Below are 18,645 nucleotides of genomic sequence, written 5' to 3'. Positions count from 1 at the left end.
ACAGGGGGCACACGGCCCAGAGAAGACAGGGGGACACACGGCCCAGAGAAGACAGGGGGCACCCAGCTCAGAGAAGACGGTGGGGGGGTGGCACAGAGTCCAGAGAAGTCAGGCGGGACACAGCCCAGAGAAGACGGGGTGGGGGGGCACACAGCCCAGAGAAGACAGGGGGCACACAGCCCAGAGAAGACGGGGTGGGGGGGCACACAGCCCAGAGAAGACAGGGGGCACACAGCCCAGAGAAGACGGGGTGGGGGGGCACACAGCCCAGAGAAGACAGGGGGCACCCAGTTCAGAGAAGACGGTGGGGGGGTGGCACAGAGTCCAGAGAAGTCAGGCGGGACACAGCCCAGAGAAGATGGGGTGGGGGGGCACACAGCCCAGAGAAGACAGGGTGGGGGGGCACACAGCCCAGAGAAGACATGGGGGCACACAGCCCAGAGAAAGTTGGAAATGAAGCAGAGAAAGGGGGGTTTTCCCTGATGTCCTGTGTGAGGGACCTTGCTGTGTGCAAGTTAGCTGCCACATTTCCCCACATACAGGGGCATATATCCAAGTTTGTTGATGACACTAAACTACATGGCACAGGAAATAGTAAAGCTGGGAGCAGAAAGCTGCAAAAGGACATTGACAGATTGAGTGAGCAAAACAGTGGCAGGTGGAGTTCCACTTGTCAATGTGTGAGATCATCCACATTAGAGCCACAATAGATCAGCGCATTTACTGAATGGTGAGAAGTGAGGAACAGTGGAGGATCAGAAAGATCCACTGGCCCAAATACAGAAAATATGAAAGGTCAGTGTACAAGTACAAAATAAAAGCAAAAATTCATCATTTAATTTTCACCTTTATCACCAGCAAGCGGGAATACACAACGATTGAAAGTGATGTTACTGTCCTACAGAGCTCCTCTCAACACCTGTTTAGAGGAATGGAATTCAGATCTTACACAGCACCTGAGGGGGTTGCTGAAAGGATATGGAGAGGGTTGCATATACTCAGCTACTATTTCCTGGAATACAGAAGATTAGGGGCTGATATAATTGAAATTTTTGAGAAGATTCAATGATTTGATAACAAGCATGCAGGGAAAAGGTTTGCTGTGGTGCACAGTGTTGGACGAGGAATATCGTGGTTCAGTGGCTATCACTCTGGCTTCATAATTAGAACGTTGTGCATTCACCCACACCATTGACATGACCGCAAAAATCCAGGCGGACACTCCAAAACAGTACTGAGGGAGTGCTGCACTGTCCGAGGGTCAGTACTGAGTGAATGCAGTAATGTCATAGGGTCAGTATTGAGGGAGTGCTGCACTGTCAGAGGGTCAGTACTGAGGGAACGCTGCGCTGTCAGAAGGTCAGTACTGAGGGAGTGCTGTACTGACAGAGGTGAGATGTTAAATTGAAGCCCCAAGTGCTTATCGGGTAGTATAAAAGATTCCATGTTATTTTGCAGAACAGCAGCGGAGTTATCCCTGGTGTCCTAGCCAATGCTTATCCCTCAGTGAACATTTAGAAATGCAATTTCTGGTCAACCCAACATCAATATTTGTGGGCGTCTGCTGTGTACAATTGGCTGCTGTGTTTCCCACATTACAACAGTGACTACACTTCAAAACTACTTCATTGGCTGGAAAGCACTTTGAAAATTCTGGTTGTTATGCAAGGTGTCATATAAATGCAAGTCTCTTATTGGAAAGTAGAAAAAGAGTTAAATCCAAATATCTTAGTGTCGCACTCCCTCAGTACCCTCCAACAATGCAGCACCCCTGTGTACCAACACTCCTACAGTGCAGTGACCCCTCTATACTGACCCTTTGACAGTGGAGCACTCCCTCAGTACTGACCCTCCAGCAGTGCAGCACCCACTGTACTGACCCACCAACAGTGCTGCACTCCTCCAGTACTGACCCTGTGACAGTGCAGCACCCCTCAGTACTGATTCTCCGACAGTGCTGCACTCCGTCAGTTCTGCCCGTCCGACAGTGGAGCACATGCTCAGTATTGACCATCTGACATTGCAGCACTCCTTCAGTTCGGTGCTCCAACAGTGCAGCACTCCCTCAGTACTGATCCTCCGACAATGCGGCGCTCCCTCGTTGTTGACCCTCTGACAGTGCAGTCCTCCTTCAGTACTGAATCTGTTGTAGTGTAGCACTTAAGTACTGATCCTCCGACTGTGCAGCACTCCTTCAGCACTGATCTTCTGCTACAGTTGTACTCCCTCATTACTGACCCTCTGACAGTGCAGCACTCTCTCAGTACTGTTCATCTGACAGTGCAGTACTCTCTCAGTGATAATCCTCCGACAGTGCAGCACTCACTCAGCACAGACCCTCAGACAGTGCAGCACTCCCTCAGTACTGATCCTCCGACAGTGCAGCACTCCTTCAGTACTGACCCTCTGACAGTGCAGTGTTCCATCCATGCTGACCCTCTGACAGTGCAGCACTCACTCAGCGCAGACCCTCAGACAGTGCAGCACTCCCTCAGTGATGACTCTTCGATAGAACAGCACTCCCTCAGTACTGACCCTCTGACAGTGCAGCACTCCCTCAGTACTAAAGCTCTAACAGTGCAGCACTCCTTCAGTACTGACCCTCTGACAGTGCAGTGTTCCATCCGTACTGACCCTCTGACAGTGCAGCAGTGCCTCAGTACTGATCCTCTGACAGTGCAGCTCTCTCTCAGTGCTAACCCTCTGACAGTGCAGTATTCCCTCAGTACTGAAACTATGACCTTCCAGTAATCCCTTAATACTGACCCTCTGATACTGTTGCACTCCCTCAGTACTGACCCTCTGACAGTGCAGCACTCCCTCAGTACTGGCCCTCTGACAGTGCAGCACTCCCTCAGTACTGACCCTCTGACAGTGCAGCACATGCTCAGTCCTGACTCTATGACAGTGCAGCACTCCTTCAGTACTGACCCTCCAACAGTGCAGCACTCCCTTAGTGCCAACCCTCCAACAGTGCAGCACTCCCTCAGTACTGACATTCTGACAGTGCAGTGACCCATCTGTAATGACCATCTGACTGTGCAGCTCTCCCTCTATACTGACGCTCTGACAGTGCAGCATTCTCACAGTACTGACCCTCTGACAGTGCAACATTCCCTCCGTATTGGCCCTCTGACAGTGCAGGACTCCCTCAGTACTGACCTTCTGATACTGTTGCACTCCCTCAGTACTGACCCTCCTACAGTGCAGCACCCCCTCAGTACTTACCTTCCAACAGTGCAGCACTCCCTCAGTACTGAAACTCAGACAGTGCAGCACTCTCTAAGTACTGACTCACCAACAGTGCAGCACTCCCTCAGTAAAGACCCTTCAAAAGTCCAGCACTACCTCAGTACTAATCCTCTGATAGTGCAGCACTCCCTCAGTACTGACCTTCTGATACTGTTGCACTCTTTCAGTACTGACCCTCCTACTGTGCAGCACTCCCTCAGCACAGACCGTCTGACAGTGCAGCACTCCCTAAGTACTTACCCTCCAACAGTGCATCACTCCTTCAGTACCAACTCTCTGAAAGTGCAGCACTTCCTCATTACTGACAGTGCAGCACTCCTTCAGTTCGGTCCCTCCAACATTGCAGCACTCCCTCAGTTCTGGCCCTTCGACAGTGCAGCACTCCCTCAGTACTCCCCGTCCAACAGTTCAGCACTCCCTCAGTACTGACCCTCTGACAGTGCAGCACATCCTCAGTACTGATCCTCTGACAGTGCAGCTCTCTCTCAGTGCTAACCCTCTGATAGTGCAGCACTCCCTCAGTACTGACCCTCTGACAGTGCAGCACACCTTCAGTACTGATCATCTGACAGTGCAGCTCTCTCTCAGTGCTAACTCTCTGACAGTGCAGCACTCCCTCAGTACTCCTCATCCAACAGTTCTGCACTCCCTCAGTACTAACACTCTGACAGTGCAGCACTCCCTCAGTACTGATCCTCTGACAGTGCAGCACTCCCTCAGTGCTGTCCTGGTGTCTCTGGAGTGATGCTACTCATAGAGGCACAGCTTCTGATGAAATTCTCACCTGTGCTCAGTGTTCTTGCTGTTCTGAGCAACCGAGGTCCCTTCCTCTGACTCTGGATCTGGTTCCTTGCCTTTTTTCTGCTCCATGTTCTCCATCATTTCTCAATGCTTGCCTTTGAGACAGACCAGAATCCAAAGTGGACTGACCTGTCAGCTTCTCCAAGCTGTGAGCAGTTGCACAGGTTGATCTCAGAGCTCATAAAGGCAGGTTTGTTCTACATCACTGAGTGGGCGAGACTCAGTTTCTGAGGTTTATTCCAGTAATGGGAGCGATTTCACAATCAACCACCTCTTAATCAATCCTGAAGCTGGGTTGAGACACTAACTGCCCATTCCAATTACTCAAGCGGCAACAGGAAGTTATTGCCTAAGATGAACTTCAATTTCTCAGTAGTGGCTTTGTTTTTCATTCAGAACAGTGAAATATGCAGGTGTAAAGTGAGAGAGAGAGAGAGAGAAAGATAGGATTACAGTGAGTTACAACCTGTATAGTTGGAGAAAGAGACAGAGACAGGTAGAGGGTGAGAGAATCCTTCGCATCACAGAAATTTACAGCATGGTAGAGGCCATTTGGCCCATCAATTCTGCATTAACTGACAAGTAGGCATTCAGCCTAACCCCACTTTCCTGCTCTTGGTCCATTCTCGCCTTTTGGGTTACAGCTCATTTTTGAGTTAGCAGGATTCTGCCTAGACTACCCTTTCAGGCAATGAGTTCCAGACCATCCACCTTTACCCTCTGGGTAAAAAGATTTCCCCTCTAATTCACTCTAAACCTCCTCATTCTAAACCTATCCATCATTATGAAGCCCTCAGTCAAGTGCAATAGGGTCTTCCTATTCCCTCTGTCCCAGCCCCACAATAATTTTATAAACTTCTATGCAATCTCCCATCAGCCTCCTCTGTTCCAAAGAAAACAACCCCAGCCTATCCAATCTGTCCACATCTCGAGAATACTCCAGCCACAGCAATATTCTTAGTTCAGAGAATTTAATTTCGAACTTGGTTAAATCTTGTAAAAACTATTGGATTGGAGAGGGTTAACAGAGCCATAGAATGTACACATAGAGACTGGTTCCAGAATCCGGACACTACTCCTAAAGAGACACATCATTTATACAGGAACATGTGTTGTAGAGTCCAACTCAACACTGGGAGAGACAAAAATTCTAAGCAGGGGCACTTGTTACAAAGATTGGTCCAGACAGAGATAGAGAGAGAGAGAGAGACTGTACACACAGCACTTCATCGAGTCATAGAGCCATAGAGTTATACAGCAAAGAAATAGGCCCTTCAGCCCACCTGCTACCAGATCCAATGCTACCATGGGAGAGACAGACAGTGTGCACAGGGACACATGATACAGAGCAAGATTCCACACCATGAGAGATACACACTGTACACAGGAACAGTTTTTACAGGGTCTGAACGTACTCTGGGAGAGACATATACCGTATGTAAGGACACCTCTGGCTGAAACACAAACACACGGGGACATTGTAGATTCTGATTACAGGAAACACATACTGTGTACAACATGTTTGTGACGTTTTTCAACAACATATTGGGAGACACACACATTGTAAACAGGAACATTTGTAATGAAGTATGACCATACAGCAAGGGAGACACACTGTACACAAGCACTGGAGAGAGGTGGGTTGCCTCACACCCTTTAAAAAATACCTGGATGAGCACTTGGCACGTCAGAACATTCAAGGCTATGAACCAAGTGCTGGTAAATGGGATTAGGTCAGGTGTTTCTCATGTGTCGGTGCAGACTCGATGGGCCAAAGGGCCTCTTCTGCACTGTGATTCTGTGACAACGCGCAGGGAGGGACAGGAACAGTTGTTGCAGTGTTGCAATCCTCATTGGGAAAGGCACATATTCTACACAGGCATGTTGTATCCTTTCAATAGCTGAGACGCACACTTTAAACAGCAACATTTGTTACAGATCTGACTGCACGACTGGAGAGACGCACACTGCACATAGATAGACATGTGTGTGTTAATCCTCATTGTGAGACACACACACACACACACTGTGCACAGGAACATTTATTGTCAAGCGCTGGGGGATACACTGGACAGAGTCTAACCACACACCTGTGGAGACTCATTGTAAACAGGGTCCCTCGTTCCACTCAATGGCCATGACATACACTGTACTGAGGGACAAAAACAGAAAATACTGGAAAAACTCAAAATGCTGGGATTCTCTGATCCCTCCCACAGCAGGAATCATGGCGGGTTGGGGGGGGGGGGCGGGGGGGGGGGGGGGGGGGGGGGGTGGGGGTGGGGGGGGGGCGGGGGGGTGGTGCGGGAGTGGAAAATATCACTGGAGTGAAAAAAATCTGCTTCCCATCGGTGTAAAAAGATCGTCCACTCCAGACCTCCATGGCCACCCCACCATGTCAGGAACACCATTCAAATACATTTGAATAACATGAATATTTATTATAAAGGGAGCTTGCCAGAATCACTGCACTCCCCTCCCCCCCCACCACCACCCGCGCAGCCTCCCCCCCCCCCCCCACCACCCCCCCCCCCCCCCCCCCCCCCCCCCCTCCTCACCCCCCCCCCCCCCCCCCCCCCCCCCCCCCCCCCCCCCCCCGCCCACCCTCCCAACCCTGGATCAATAGGCCACACCGGCATCTAATTTGACTGACATTTTTCATTACTGCATATAAGTGACGTGTATCTGGTGACTTACACTTCGCCCCTGACTTTGAGGTTTGTTCGCCTGCCTTGCATCATGCAACACTTGAGACACCTCGGACTCTGCGGCAGGCTTCACAGGCAGCACCACATCACTTTCCGGCACTTTCTGAGGCAAAGCTCTGTGTAGCGCAGCAGCTGTAAGGCAGGGGGTGGGTTAGAATGTGCTGCAGGTCAAGGGCTCGACTTGGGGGTGCTTGGGAGACCGGGAAAGGTTGTACTCAACACATGACTAGGGGCAGACTTGAGGTCGGTGGGGGGCAGTGGGGGGGGAGTGTCCTCTGGGCCAATGAGGAGAGGATCTCTTACAGAAGGACATAAGTGATTTGGGCCCAGAATGGGAGGTTCACATAGTGAAGTAGGGCTTCAACTTACATTGTTGAGCTTGCAAAGGCTATCCTTGTCCTAGTCCATGGAGGGGAGGGGCATGTCAGTCCACTCTCAGTCCTGCCCAGTATGTGGTGCACAGGGCATGATCATAACATCACGCCCATCAGTGTGGATGGTCTCTGGCATAACACTGGGCTGCAGATGCCACACTCATAATCAGCAGAGGTGCCTGCAGCCTAGAGATACGGAACAGGTCGTGTAGGGGCACTCGAAGTTCTCATGGGAGGGGGTCTCTATATGTTACATTGCAATAGGCCTCAAGGTGGGAAGGGGTGAGGTCCACATGGGACATAGGCACAACCACCTCAGATGATTCAGGGGGTCACACAGGGATATCCACCACCATCACCTTGGGATTAAGGGTTACAGGGGGAGGAACCAGAGTTATTCCCAGAGGGAAATCTGAACATCATGCTCCTCCAAGACAATGGGACGAGTTTCCACATTCACACGGGGAGGATCCAAGATGGTCTGGTAGTAAAACTTCAAAATACCACCATCATGAAAACTGAAGCGATGGTGCAGTAGAGAATAAAACTGAAAAATAGCTCTGTTGGGCAGAGCTCTGAGGTCTGGGGAAGGCCTGTGTGAGGGTGGGGTGCAATTAAAGGCTCTCAAACTGAACTGTGTATTACCAAATGAGGAGAGATGTGCAGCTGGGAAATGTGAGGAGCCCTTCAATGACAATGCAGTGAATCAGGAGAGTTAAGCAATGCTCATTCATGCAAGACTAATCCCGAATCCTGCTGCTAATCGATCCCCTTGTGATAAGCCCTTGTTCCAGGTGTGAAAATTCCCCAGAGCGAGAACAAAGTCAAGAGCAAGTGGGTGACTGGACAAGCTACAGATGCCTGTTAAAAGCAGGAGCTCTGAATCTTGGTGCTGGTAGGTTCACAGATGGAAACCCTCAGCACACCCCCCCCAGCCCAAAATACTCTCACTCTCTCACTGTATTCTTAAGAGTGTACTGTTATAAGTAGCACATCTAAGAGCCTGGTCAGGGTGCCTGGGGGTGGGGCGAAGTATAGTGTGACCCTTGAAATGGACATTGTGTTGTCCAGGATTTCAGTGAGCAATAGATGCCGACACTGGTACCAAGCCCTTGAACCCACAGTCACTTGGTGGTGATGGACAGAAATAGGGCTTTTGGAGACTGATGCTCACCTGTGTCATCTTCCTAGTGATCCTGCAAAGAGGAAACCTTCAGGAAGTTTGGGGTTGCATTTATTGCTGTCTGTATAATCTCATACAGACAGGAGAGAGGCTGGAGAAAATTGTGACTCAGCACCAGGCTCTCCAAAGGCAGGAGCTTCACCCTGATCAGCGAGGGGCAGCAGAGCCCCCTCTGGACACAGAAAATGAGGCTCGCATGGATGTTGTGCGCAGGTAGCTCTCAAGACCGAGGGTGTACAGAGCACAAATGTCTTTTCTGCAGTGAGAGAGACTGTATCACTGATGCCTCTGTATGCCCAGGGATCTGGTGTCTCCCACTGCCGCATTCTCCAGGAGTTGACACTATGGGTATTGGGAGGACATCCATTGCAGTGGCTCTGAAAGTCATCACCACTCTTATCTTCTATGCAAGTGACTCTTTCCAGAGCTCCACTGTGGACCTCTGTGACATTTCTCAAGCTTGCACGTACAAGTGCATCCAGGAGGAGTCGGACATCCTCTTTGCTAAGGCCCACAATTACGTGCACTTCGCTAGAGATCAAGTGAGCCCGAGGACTGGGCTTTGCTGTGATTTCCGGATTCCCACAGGTACAGTGTGTCATTGACTGCACTCATGGCTAGAAAAGCTCCCTGGCAACAGGACTCCAAAACTTTAACAGGAAAGGTTTCCACTCGCTCAATGTCCAGCTGCTCTGTGACCACAAGAAACAAATGCTGCAGGTTCATGTGAGATACCCAGGAAGCAGCCACAACCCATACATCTTGGGTAGATTGTGGATCCCTGATATCTTTGAGGGACCACATAGGAACCAGGGCTGGCTGATCGGTGACAAAGGGGACCCGCAAAGAATGTGGCTGATGATGCCCATGTGGCGGCCATGCAATCCAGCTGAGAGAAAGCACAACGATGCTCATTCCCTGCACGAACACTGGTAGACCATAGCATTGGCATCTTCAAGATGCCTGGACAGATCTGACAGAGCACCCCACTACACTCCCCAGAGGGCCTCACCGATCACCATGGTGGGCAGCTCATTGCACAACCTGGTGCTGCAAAATGGGGACACCTTGCCAGACACTGACATGGAGGAGCTGCACATCTCTTCTGATGAGGAGGACATCAAAAGAGTTGGGGCGATAAGGTCAAGGAAAATGAGGCTGCAGGGAAAGAGGCTATAGTATGGGCCAGACAAGGCACATTAGTCTCTCATATCCACCAGATTCCTCGAGGAGGACAAAATTTCCTCTTGGACAAGTGCCCTCCATCAGGGACCAATGGTGTTGCCAACCCTCTCATTTCAATCATCCACATCAATCTGAGAGTGAGCAGTTACACATCAGGCTCACATTTGAACGATAGTGAAGCCTCGGAGCGAGTCCTTGCTGAGATCAGGTGTTAACTGGAGGAGGAAGTCCCAGCATCACACAGGTGCTGCCTCTTCAAGTGTTTCTCCAGTTATGATGACAGCCTATAAAATGAAGGAGCTGTCCTACAACATGCAATGGGCTTGTAGCAGTCTGCCTTCAGCCTGACAAAGCTCCCCAAAGAGATCCATCTTCAGCAACAGAACAATGCAACCTGTGTAACCTCGATGGTGAGACTGAAATGTGACACTTGTGACAAGGCAGCCAAGGACGTTCCACAAATGCTACTCCATTTTGAGATCCTCTGTGCCACCTTCATCTCCATCACATTGACAACTGGCTGTCTGAGTTGGGATGCAGGCCTGCATTTAACTGGGCCTTTCAATGGAGGTGGAGCACCTCAGGGTGGACATGTTCACGAGCTAGCCTGCCAGATATCAAAATGCCTCCCCTTGAATACAAACAGTCTCCCAATGACTAGCCCTGGCTTCCTTACATCCTTGTTCCTAGCCCATTGATGCCCTCATCATTGTCTCCCCACCAATCTAGCAGATATGCATCAAGGGCATGCTCAAAGACTCCATTGACCACAACACATCATCATTTAGATTTATCATCGCTAAGCTCATTGGGTGTTTATGTGAGGGGGCGCTAAGCAGAATATATGGCCCAGCGCTGCATCACAACATTGTGACGAGAGCCTTGTGGACGCAATGCAGGCAATGACAAGGTGGGAAATGCTGGATGTTGTAGCTTCGAGCACCAGGGCAATATTGTGGCTGTGGTGGGTAGGTCTCTGGCACGTTGAGGTGGGAAGATGCTCACACTTATTTAGTTTAGTTGATGTACACTTGGAAAGTTGGCAACGTGCAAGTCAGGTAGGAGTGTGCATGAGCTCTCGTTATGGGCTCCTAGATTGTAAACCTTGCCAGATGACAGAGAGTACATGGAATTTCAGGAACTATTCCCCTTCAGGCATTTTGACAACCCTCCTTCAACATGACACCACAACTTTTCAAGAATTCAGATGATTTGGGAGAACACCTCAGCCTCAATCATACACAGACAAGAATGAACATGACATGACCCAGAAAATGAGGTGAACTTGGAGCTTCCACAAGAACACTTGAGAGTGAAGCATCACTGATGGCGTTGGGGGACATCTCTTGCCTGGAGCAGTCCTGGGATGAAGGCATTGAGAAAGCTGCAGTTTAAATATGGCATCTGGAGCAATGGCCATTGAGGCCACGGTGGACAGGTGAATGAGAGGCTGGACACACATGAGTCAATGTGTTTCCTGCAGCTGAATCTTTAATGATGCAGGAAGCAGACAATTTGACATTAAAACCCCACCATTATGGCCAGCAGGAGAAAGGCCACTATTCCATGGCATCCACACCCGACACCTGACATGGGGTGTCAAGGCCATTTACTTCTGTGTATGCGGACTGGGCCCACTCTTGAAGCGAGCAATGTGAAGAGGCCGAACTGTATGAGTACAGCACAATCCCAGTCTGTGCATGAACAGGAAGACTGAAGACTGGTGGGATATGGAGTTCCCAACTTGACATGGTAAATTGTGGCTGTCAGAAAAAGTCTGAACTCACAGTTTTAGTTCTCTGTGTAGTCTGAACACAGTGTGAGTGCCGTGTGTAATCTGAGCCCTCAGTGTTACTGCTGTGTGTTGTCAGAACTCAGTGCCAGTGCTGTGTGTAATCTGAAACCTCAGTCATAGTGCTGTGTGTAATCTGAACCCTCAGTGTTAATGCTGCGTGTAATCTGAAAACTCACAATTAGTGCTGTGTGCAGGTTGAACTCAGTGTTAGTGCTGTGTGTGGTATGAATGCAGTATTAGTTCTGTTTGTAGTCTGCACTTAGTTAGTGCTGAGTACAGTCTGATCACAATGTTAGTTCTGTGTGTAGCCTGAACTCAGTGTTAGTGCCATGTGTAGTGTGAACCTAATGTGTTAGAACTGAGTACAGTCTGAACACAGTCTTAGTTATGTGTGTAGGCTGAACTCAGTGTAAGTGCTTTGTGCAGTCTGAAATCAGTGTTAGTGCTGTGTGTAGTCTGAACTCAGAGTTTGTGCTGCATGTAGTCTGAACTCAGTATTGGTGCTGTGTGCAGTGTGAACCTAACATGTTAGATCTGAGTATAGTCTGAACACAGTCTTACTTCTGTGTGTAGGCTGAACTCAGTGTAAGTGTGAACTTAGTGTTAGTACTATGTGCTCTCTGAACTCAGAGTTAGTGCTGTCTGTAGTCTGAACTCAGTATTTGTGCTGTGTATAGTCTGAATTCAGTGTTAGTTCTGAGTACAGCCTGAACACAGTCATAGTTCTGTATGTAGCCTGAACTCAGTGTTGGTTCCATGTATAGTCTGAACTCAGTGTTAGTGCTGTGTGCTCTCTGAACTCAGTGTTAGTGCTGTGTGTAGTCTGAACTCAGTATTAGTGTTGTGCGTAGTCTGAACTCAGTGTTAGAGCTTTGTTTATTCTGAAACAAAAGTGTTAGTGCTGTGTGTAGCCTGAAGGCAAAGTGCTAGTGCTGTGTGTAGTCTGAACTCATTGTTAGTGCTGTGTGTAGTCTGAACTCAGTATTAGTGTTGTGTGTAGTCTGAACTCAGTGTTAGTGCTGAGTAAAATCTGAACACAGTGTTAGACCTGTGTGTAGCCTGAGACTGGTGTTAGTGCTGTGTGTAGTCTGAACTCAGTGTTAGTGCTGTCTGCCCTCTGAACTCAGTGTTATTGCTGTGCATTGTCTGAACTCAGTGTTAGTTCTGAGTACAGTCTGAACACAGTCTTAGTTTTGTGTGTAGCCTGAACTCATTTATATTGCTGTGTGTAGTCTGAACTCAGTGTTAACACAGTGTGTAGTCTCAACTCAGTATTAGTTGCTGTGTGTAGTCTGAACTCATTGTTAGTGCTGTGTGTAGTCTGGACACAGTATTAGTGCTGTGTGTAGTCTGAACTCAGTGTTAGTGCTGAGTAAAATCTGAACACAGTGTTAGATCTGTGTGTAGCCTGAGATCGGTGTTAGTGCTGTGTGTAGTCTGAACTCAGTGTTAGTGCTGTCTGCCCTCTGAACTCAGTGTTATTGCTGTGCATTGTCTGATCTCAGTGTTAGTTCTGAGTACAGTCTGAACACAGTGTTAGTTCTATGTGTAGCCTGAGTAAAATCTGTACATAGTGTTAGATCTGTGTGTAGCCTGAGATCAGTGTTAGTGCTGTGTGTAGTCTGAACTCAGTGTTAGTTCTGAGTACAGTCTGAATACAGTTTATTAGTCCTGAATACAGTCTGAACACAGTCTTAATTCTTTGTGTAGCCTGAACTCATTTACAGTGCTGTGTGTAGTCTAAACTCAGTGTTAACGCAGTGTGTAGTCTCAACTCAGTATTAGTTGCTGTGTGTAGTCTGAACACAGTCTTAGTTCTGTGAGTAGGCTGAACTCAGTGTTAGTGCTGTGTGTAGTCTGAACCCAAAGTGTTAGTTCTATGTGTAGTCTGAACCCAATGTGTTAGTGCTATGTGTGTCCTGAGATCAGTGTTAGTGCTGTATGTAGTCTGAACACAATGTTGGGCGGAGTACAGTTTGAACACAGTGTTAGTGCAACGTGTAGCCTGAACATAATGTTAGAGCTGTGTGTAGCCTGAAGCCAAAGTGCTTGTGCTGTGTGTAGTCTGAATGCAGTGTTATTGCTGTGTGTAGTCTGAATGCAGTGTTATTGCTGTGTGTAGTCTGAACACATTCTTAGATCTGTGTGTAGCCTGAACTCAGTGTTAGTGTCGAGTGTATTCTGAACCCAAAGTGTTAGTGCTGTGTGTCGTCTGAACTCGTGTTAGTGCTGAGTATAGTCTGAACTCAGTGTTAATGCTGTGTGTAATCTGAACCCACAATTTTAAGGACATGTGTAGTGTGAAAACAGTGTTAGTTCTGTGTACAGTGTTAGATCTCTGTGTAGTCTGAACTCAGTGTTAGTGCTGTGTGTAGTCTGAACCCACAGTGTTCGTGCTGCATGTAGTCTGAACTCAGTGTTAGAGCTGTGTCTAATCTGAAACAACAGTGTTGGTGCTGAGTGTAGGTTGAACTTAGTAATGGTACTGAGTGTGTCCTGAGCTCAATGTTAGAGCTGTGTACAGTCTCAACACAGTTTTAATTCTGTGTTTACTCTGAACTCCGTTTTAGCGCTATGTGTAGTCTGAACCCGTTTTAGTGCTGTGTATAATCCGAACTCAATGATCATGCTGTGGGCATTCTGAACTCAGTTTTATTGCTGTGTCAAATCTGAACCGACAGTGTTACTGCTGTGTGTAGCCTGAACTAAGTGTTAGTGCCATGTGTAGTGTGAACCTAACGTGTTAGTGCTGTGTGTAGTCTGAACTCAGTGTTAGTGCTGTACTTAGTACGAACTCAGTGTTATTGCTTTGTGTAGTCAGAACTCAGTGTTAGTTCTGAGTACAGTGTGAACATAGTCATAATTCTGTGTGTAACCTGAACTCAGTGTTAGTGCTGGGTGTAGTCTGAACCCAAAGATTTAGTGCTGTGAATAGTCTGAACTCAGTTTTAGTTCTATGTGTAGTCTGAACGCAAAGTGTTAGTGCCGTGAGCAGTCAGAACTCAGTGTTAGTGCTATATGTAGTCTGAAATCAGTGTTAGTGCTATGTGCAGCCCGAACTCAGTGACAGTTCTACTTACAAGGTGAACACAGTCTTAATTCAGTGTGTAACCTGAACTCAGTATTAATGCTGTGTGCAGTCAGAGTTCAGTGTTAGAGCTGTGTGATATCTGAATACAGGATTAGTGCTGCGTGCAGATTGAAAACAGTGTTAGTGGTGTGTGCAGCCTGAACTCAATGTTAGTGCTATGTGTAGTATGAACCCACAGTGTGAGTACTGCGTATAATCCGAACTCAATGTTCATGCTGTGTGTTATCTGAACTCAGTGTTAGTGATGTGAGTATTCTGAAACCAGTAATAGTTCTGTGTGTAGTCTGAACTCATGTTAGTGCTGAGTACAGTCAGAACTCAGTGTTAGTGGTTTGTGTAGTCTGAATCCACATTGTTAGTGCAGTGTATAGTCTGAACTCAGTGTTAGTGTTGAGTGCAGTCTGAACACAGTTTTACTTCTATGTATAGTCTGAACTTAGTGTTAGAGCTTTGTGTATTCTGAAACAAAAGTGTTAGTGCTGGGCATAGCCTGAATTCATTGTTAGTGCTGTGTATTCTGAACACAGTGTTATTTCTGTGTGTAGCCTGAGATCGGTGTTAGTGCAGCATGTAGTCTGAACTCAGTGTTATTGCGGTATGTTGTCTGAACTCAGTGTTAATTCTGAGTACAGTCTGAACACAGTCTTAGTTCTGTGTGTAGGCTGAAATCAGTGTAAGTGCTGTGTGTAGTCTGAACACAGTGTTAGTGCTGTGTGCTCTCTGAACACAGTGTCAGTGCTGTGTTTAGTCTGAACTCAGTATTTGTACTGTGTGTAGTGTGAACCTAACATGTTAGATCTGAGTACAGTCTGAACATAGTCTTAGTTCTGTGCATAGCCTGGAGTCAGTGTTATTGCTGAGTGTAGTCTGATCCCAAAGTGTTAGTGCTGTGTGTAGTCTGAACTCAGTATTAGTGCTGTTTGTAGTCTGAACTCTGTGTTAGTGTTGAGTACAGAATGAACACAGTGTTAGCTCTGTGTGTAGCCTGAGATCAGTGTTAGTGCTGTGTGTAGTCTGAACTCAGTGTTACTGCTGAGTGCAGTCTGAACACAGTTTTACTTCTATGTATAGTCTGAACTTAGTATTAGAGCTGTGTGTATTCTGAAACAAAAACTGTTAGTGCTGTGTGTAGCCTGAAGCCAAAGTGCTAGTGCTGCATAGTCTGAACTCATTGTTAGTGCTGTGTATTCTAAACTCAGTATTAGTGCTGTGATTATTCTGAACTTATTGTTAGTGCCGAATACATTCTGAACACAGTGTTATTTCTGTGTGTAGCCTGAGATCGGTGTTAGTGCTGCACGTAGTCTGAACTCAGTATTATTGCTATATGTTGTCTGAACTCAGTGTTAATTCTGAATATAGTCTGAACACAGTCTTAGTTCTGTGTGTAGCCTGGAATCAGTGTTAGTGCTGAGTGTAGTCTGAACCCAAAGTGTTAGTGCTGTGTGTAGTCTGAACTCATGTTAGTGCTGAGTACAGTCTGAACTCAGTGTTAGTGGTTTGTGTAGTCTGATCCCACATTGTTAGTGCTGTGTGCAGTCTGAACTCAGTGTTAGTGCTGAGTACAGTCTGAGCACAGTTTTACTTCTATGTATAGTCTGAACTTAGTGTTAGAGCTTTGTGTATTCTGAAACAAAAAGTGTTAGTGCTGTGTGTAGCCTGAAGCCAAAGTGCTAGTGCTGTGCATAGTCGGAACTCATTGTTAGTGCTATGTATTATGAACTCAGTATTAGTGCTATGATTTTTCTGAACTTATTGTGAGTGCCGAATACATTCTGAACACCATGTTATTTCTGTGTGTAGCCTGAGATCGGTGTTAGTGCTGCACGTAGTCTGAACTCAGTATTATTGCTATATGTTGTCTGAACTCAGTGTTAATTCTGAGTATAGTCTGAACACAGTCTTAGTTCTGTGTGTAGGCTGAACTCAGTGTAAGTGCTGTGTGTAGTGTGAACTCAGTGTTAGTGCTGTGTGCTCTCTGAACACAGTGTCAGTGCAGTGTTTAGTCTGAACTCGGTATTTGTACTGTGTGTAGTGTGAACCTAACATGTTAGATCTGAGTACAGTCTGAACACAGTCTTAGTTCTGTTGTAGCCTGGAATCAGTGTTATTGCTGAGTGTAGTCTGAACCCAAAGTGTTAGTGCTGTGTGTAGTCTGAACTCATTGTTAGTGCTGTGTGTAGTCTAAACTCAGTATTAGTGCTGTTTGTAGTCTGAACTATGTGTTAATGCTGTATATAGTCTTAACTCAGTGTTATTGGTTATTGCTGTGTGTTGTCTGAACTCAGTGTTAGTTCTGAGTACAGTCTGTAGACAGTCTTATTGCTGTCTGTAGGCTGAACTCAGTGTAAGTGCTGGGTGTGGTGTGATCTCAGTGTTAGAGCTGTGTGCTCTCTGAAATCAGTGGTTATGCTGAGTTTGGTCTGAAATTAGTATTAGTGCTGTGTGTAGTCTGAACTCAGTGTTAGTTCTGAGTACAGTCTGAAGACAGTGTTAGTTCTATGTGTAGACTGAACTCAGTGTTAGAGCTGTGTTTATGCTGAAACAAAAGTGTGAATGCTGTGTGTATCCTGAAACCAAAGTGCTAGTGTTGTGTGTAGTCTGAACTTATTGTCGTTGCTGTGTGTAGTCTGAACTCAGTATGAGTGCTGTGTTTAGCCTGAACTCAGTGTTGGTGCTGTGTGTATTCTGAACCCAAAGTGTTAGTGCTGTGTGTAGTCTGAAATCATGTTAGTGCTCAGCATAGTCTGAACTCAGTGTTAGTTCTATGTGTATTTTGAACCCAAAGTGTTAGTGCTGTCTGTAGTCTGAACTCAGTGTTAGTGCTGTGTGTAATCTGAACCCACAACTTTAAGGCCATGTGTAATGTGAAAACAGTGTTAGTTCTGTGTACAGTCGAAACACTGTGTTAGATCTCTATACAGTCTGAACTCAGTGTTAGTGCTATGTGTAGTCTGAACCCACAGTGTGAGTACTGTGTATAATCCGAACTCAATGTTCATGTGTGTGTTATCTGAACTCAGTGTTAGTGATGTGAGTATTCTGAAATCAGTAATAGTGCTTTGTCTATTCTGAACTCATGTTAGTGCTGAGTACAGTCTGAACTCAGTGTTAGTGGTTTTTGTCATCTGATCCCACATTGTTAGTGCTGCATGTAGTCTGAAATCAGTGTTAGTGCTGTGTACAGTCTGAACACAGTTTTACTTCTATGTATAGTCTGAACTTAGTGTTAGAGCTGTGTGTATTCTGAAACAAAAGTGTTAGTGCTGTGTGTAGGCTGAAGCCAAAGTGCTAGTGCTGTGCATAGTCGGAATCCATTGTTAGTGCTGTGTATTCTGAACTCAGTATTAGTGCCATGATTAGTCTGAACTTATTGTGAGTGCTGAATACATTCTGAACACCATGTTATTTCTGTGTGTAGCCTGAGATTGGTGTTAGTGCTGCATGTAGTCCGAACTCAGTGTTATTGCTGTATGTTGTCTAAACTCAGTGTTAATTCTGAGCACAGTCTGAACACAGTCTTAGTTCTGTGTGTAGGCTGAACTCAGTGTAATTGCTGTGTGTAGTGTGAACTCAGTGTTAGTGCTGTGTGCTCTCTGAACACAGTGTCAGAGCTGTGTTTAGTCTGAACTCAGTATTTGTACTGTGTGTATTGTGAACCTAACATGTTAGCTCTGAGTACAATCTGAACACAGTCTTAGTTCTGTGTGTAGCCTGGAGTCATTGTTATCACTGAGTGTAGTCTGAACTCATGTTAGTGCTGAGTACAGTCTGAACTCAGTGTTAGTGCTGTGTGTATTCTGAACTCTGTGTCAGTGTTCAGTACAGACTGAACACAGTGTTAGTTCTGTATGTAGCCTGAGATCAGTGTTAGTGATGTGTGTAGTCTGAATACAGTGTTAGTGCTGTTTGTAGTCTTAACTCCGTGTTATTGGTTATTGATTTGTGTTGTCTGAACTCAGTGTTAGTTCTGAGTACAGTCTGTACACAGTCTTATTTCTGAATGTAGGCTGGACTCAGTGTAAGTGCTGTGTGTAGTGTGAACTCAGTGTTAGAGCTGTGTGCTCTCTGAACTCAGTGTTAGTGCTGTGGTTAGTCTGAATTAAGTATTAGTGCTGTGTCTATTCTGAACTCAGTGTTAGTGCTGAGTACAGTCTGAAGACAGTGTTAGTTCTTGTGTAGACTGAACTCAGTGTTAGAGCTGTGTTTATGCTGAAACAAAAGTGTGAGTGCTGTGTGTATCCTGAAGCCAAAGT

At 46.7% G+C, this 18,645-nt stretch overlaps 1 protein-coding gene across 2 annotated transcripts in view; it reads right to left on the bottom strand.

Moving 5' to 3' along the window:
- Window positions 1–18,645, bottom strand: part of LOC121282070 (nitric oxide synthase, brain-like) — a 399,809-nt gene that overhangs the window by 326,746 nt on the left and 54,418 nt on the right. Inside the window, exon 1 of one of the 2 annotated variants that reach the window (XM_041195485.1) lies at window positions 4,037–4,251. The exons of the other annotated variant lie outside the window; for it this stretch is intronic. Within the exon in view, the coding sequence (XP_041051419.1) occupies window positions 4,037–4,134 (98 nt within the window). The 5' untranslated portion in view covers window positions 4,135–4,251. Of the gene's footprint in view, window positions 1–4,036; window positions 4,252–18,645 lie in introns of those variants that run through there. 2 annotated transcript variants of the gene reach the window in all.

This window comes from Carcharodon carcharias, chromosome 9 (genome assembly GCF_017639515.1).
Source record: "Carcharodon carcharias isolate sCarCar2 chromosome 9, sCarCar2.pri, whole genome shotgun sequence".
Taxonomy (NCBI): Eukaryota; Metazoa; Chordata; class Chondrichthyes; order Lamniformes; family Lamnidae; genus Carcharodon; species Carcharodon carcharias.
The sequence above is the reverse complement of the archived record's forward strand: the minus strand, read 5'-3'. Positions and strand labels throughout refer to the sequence as shown.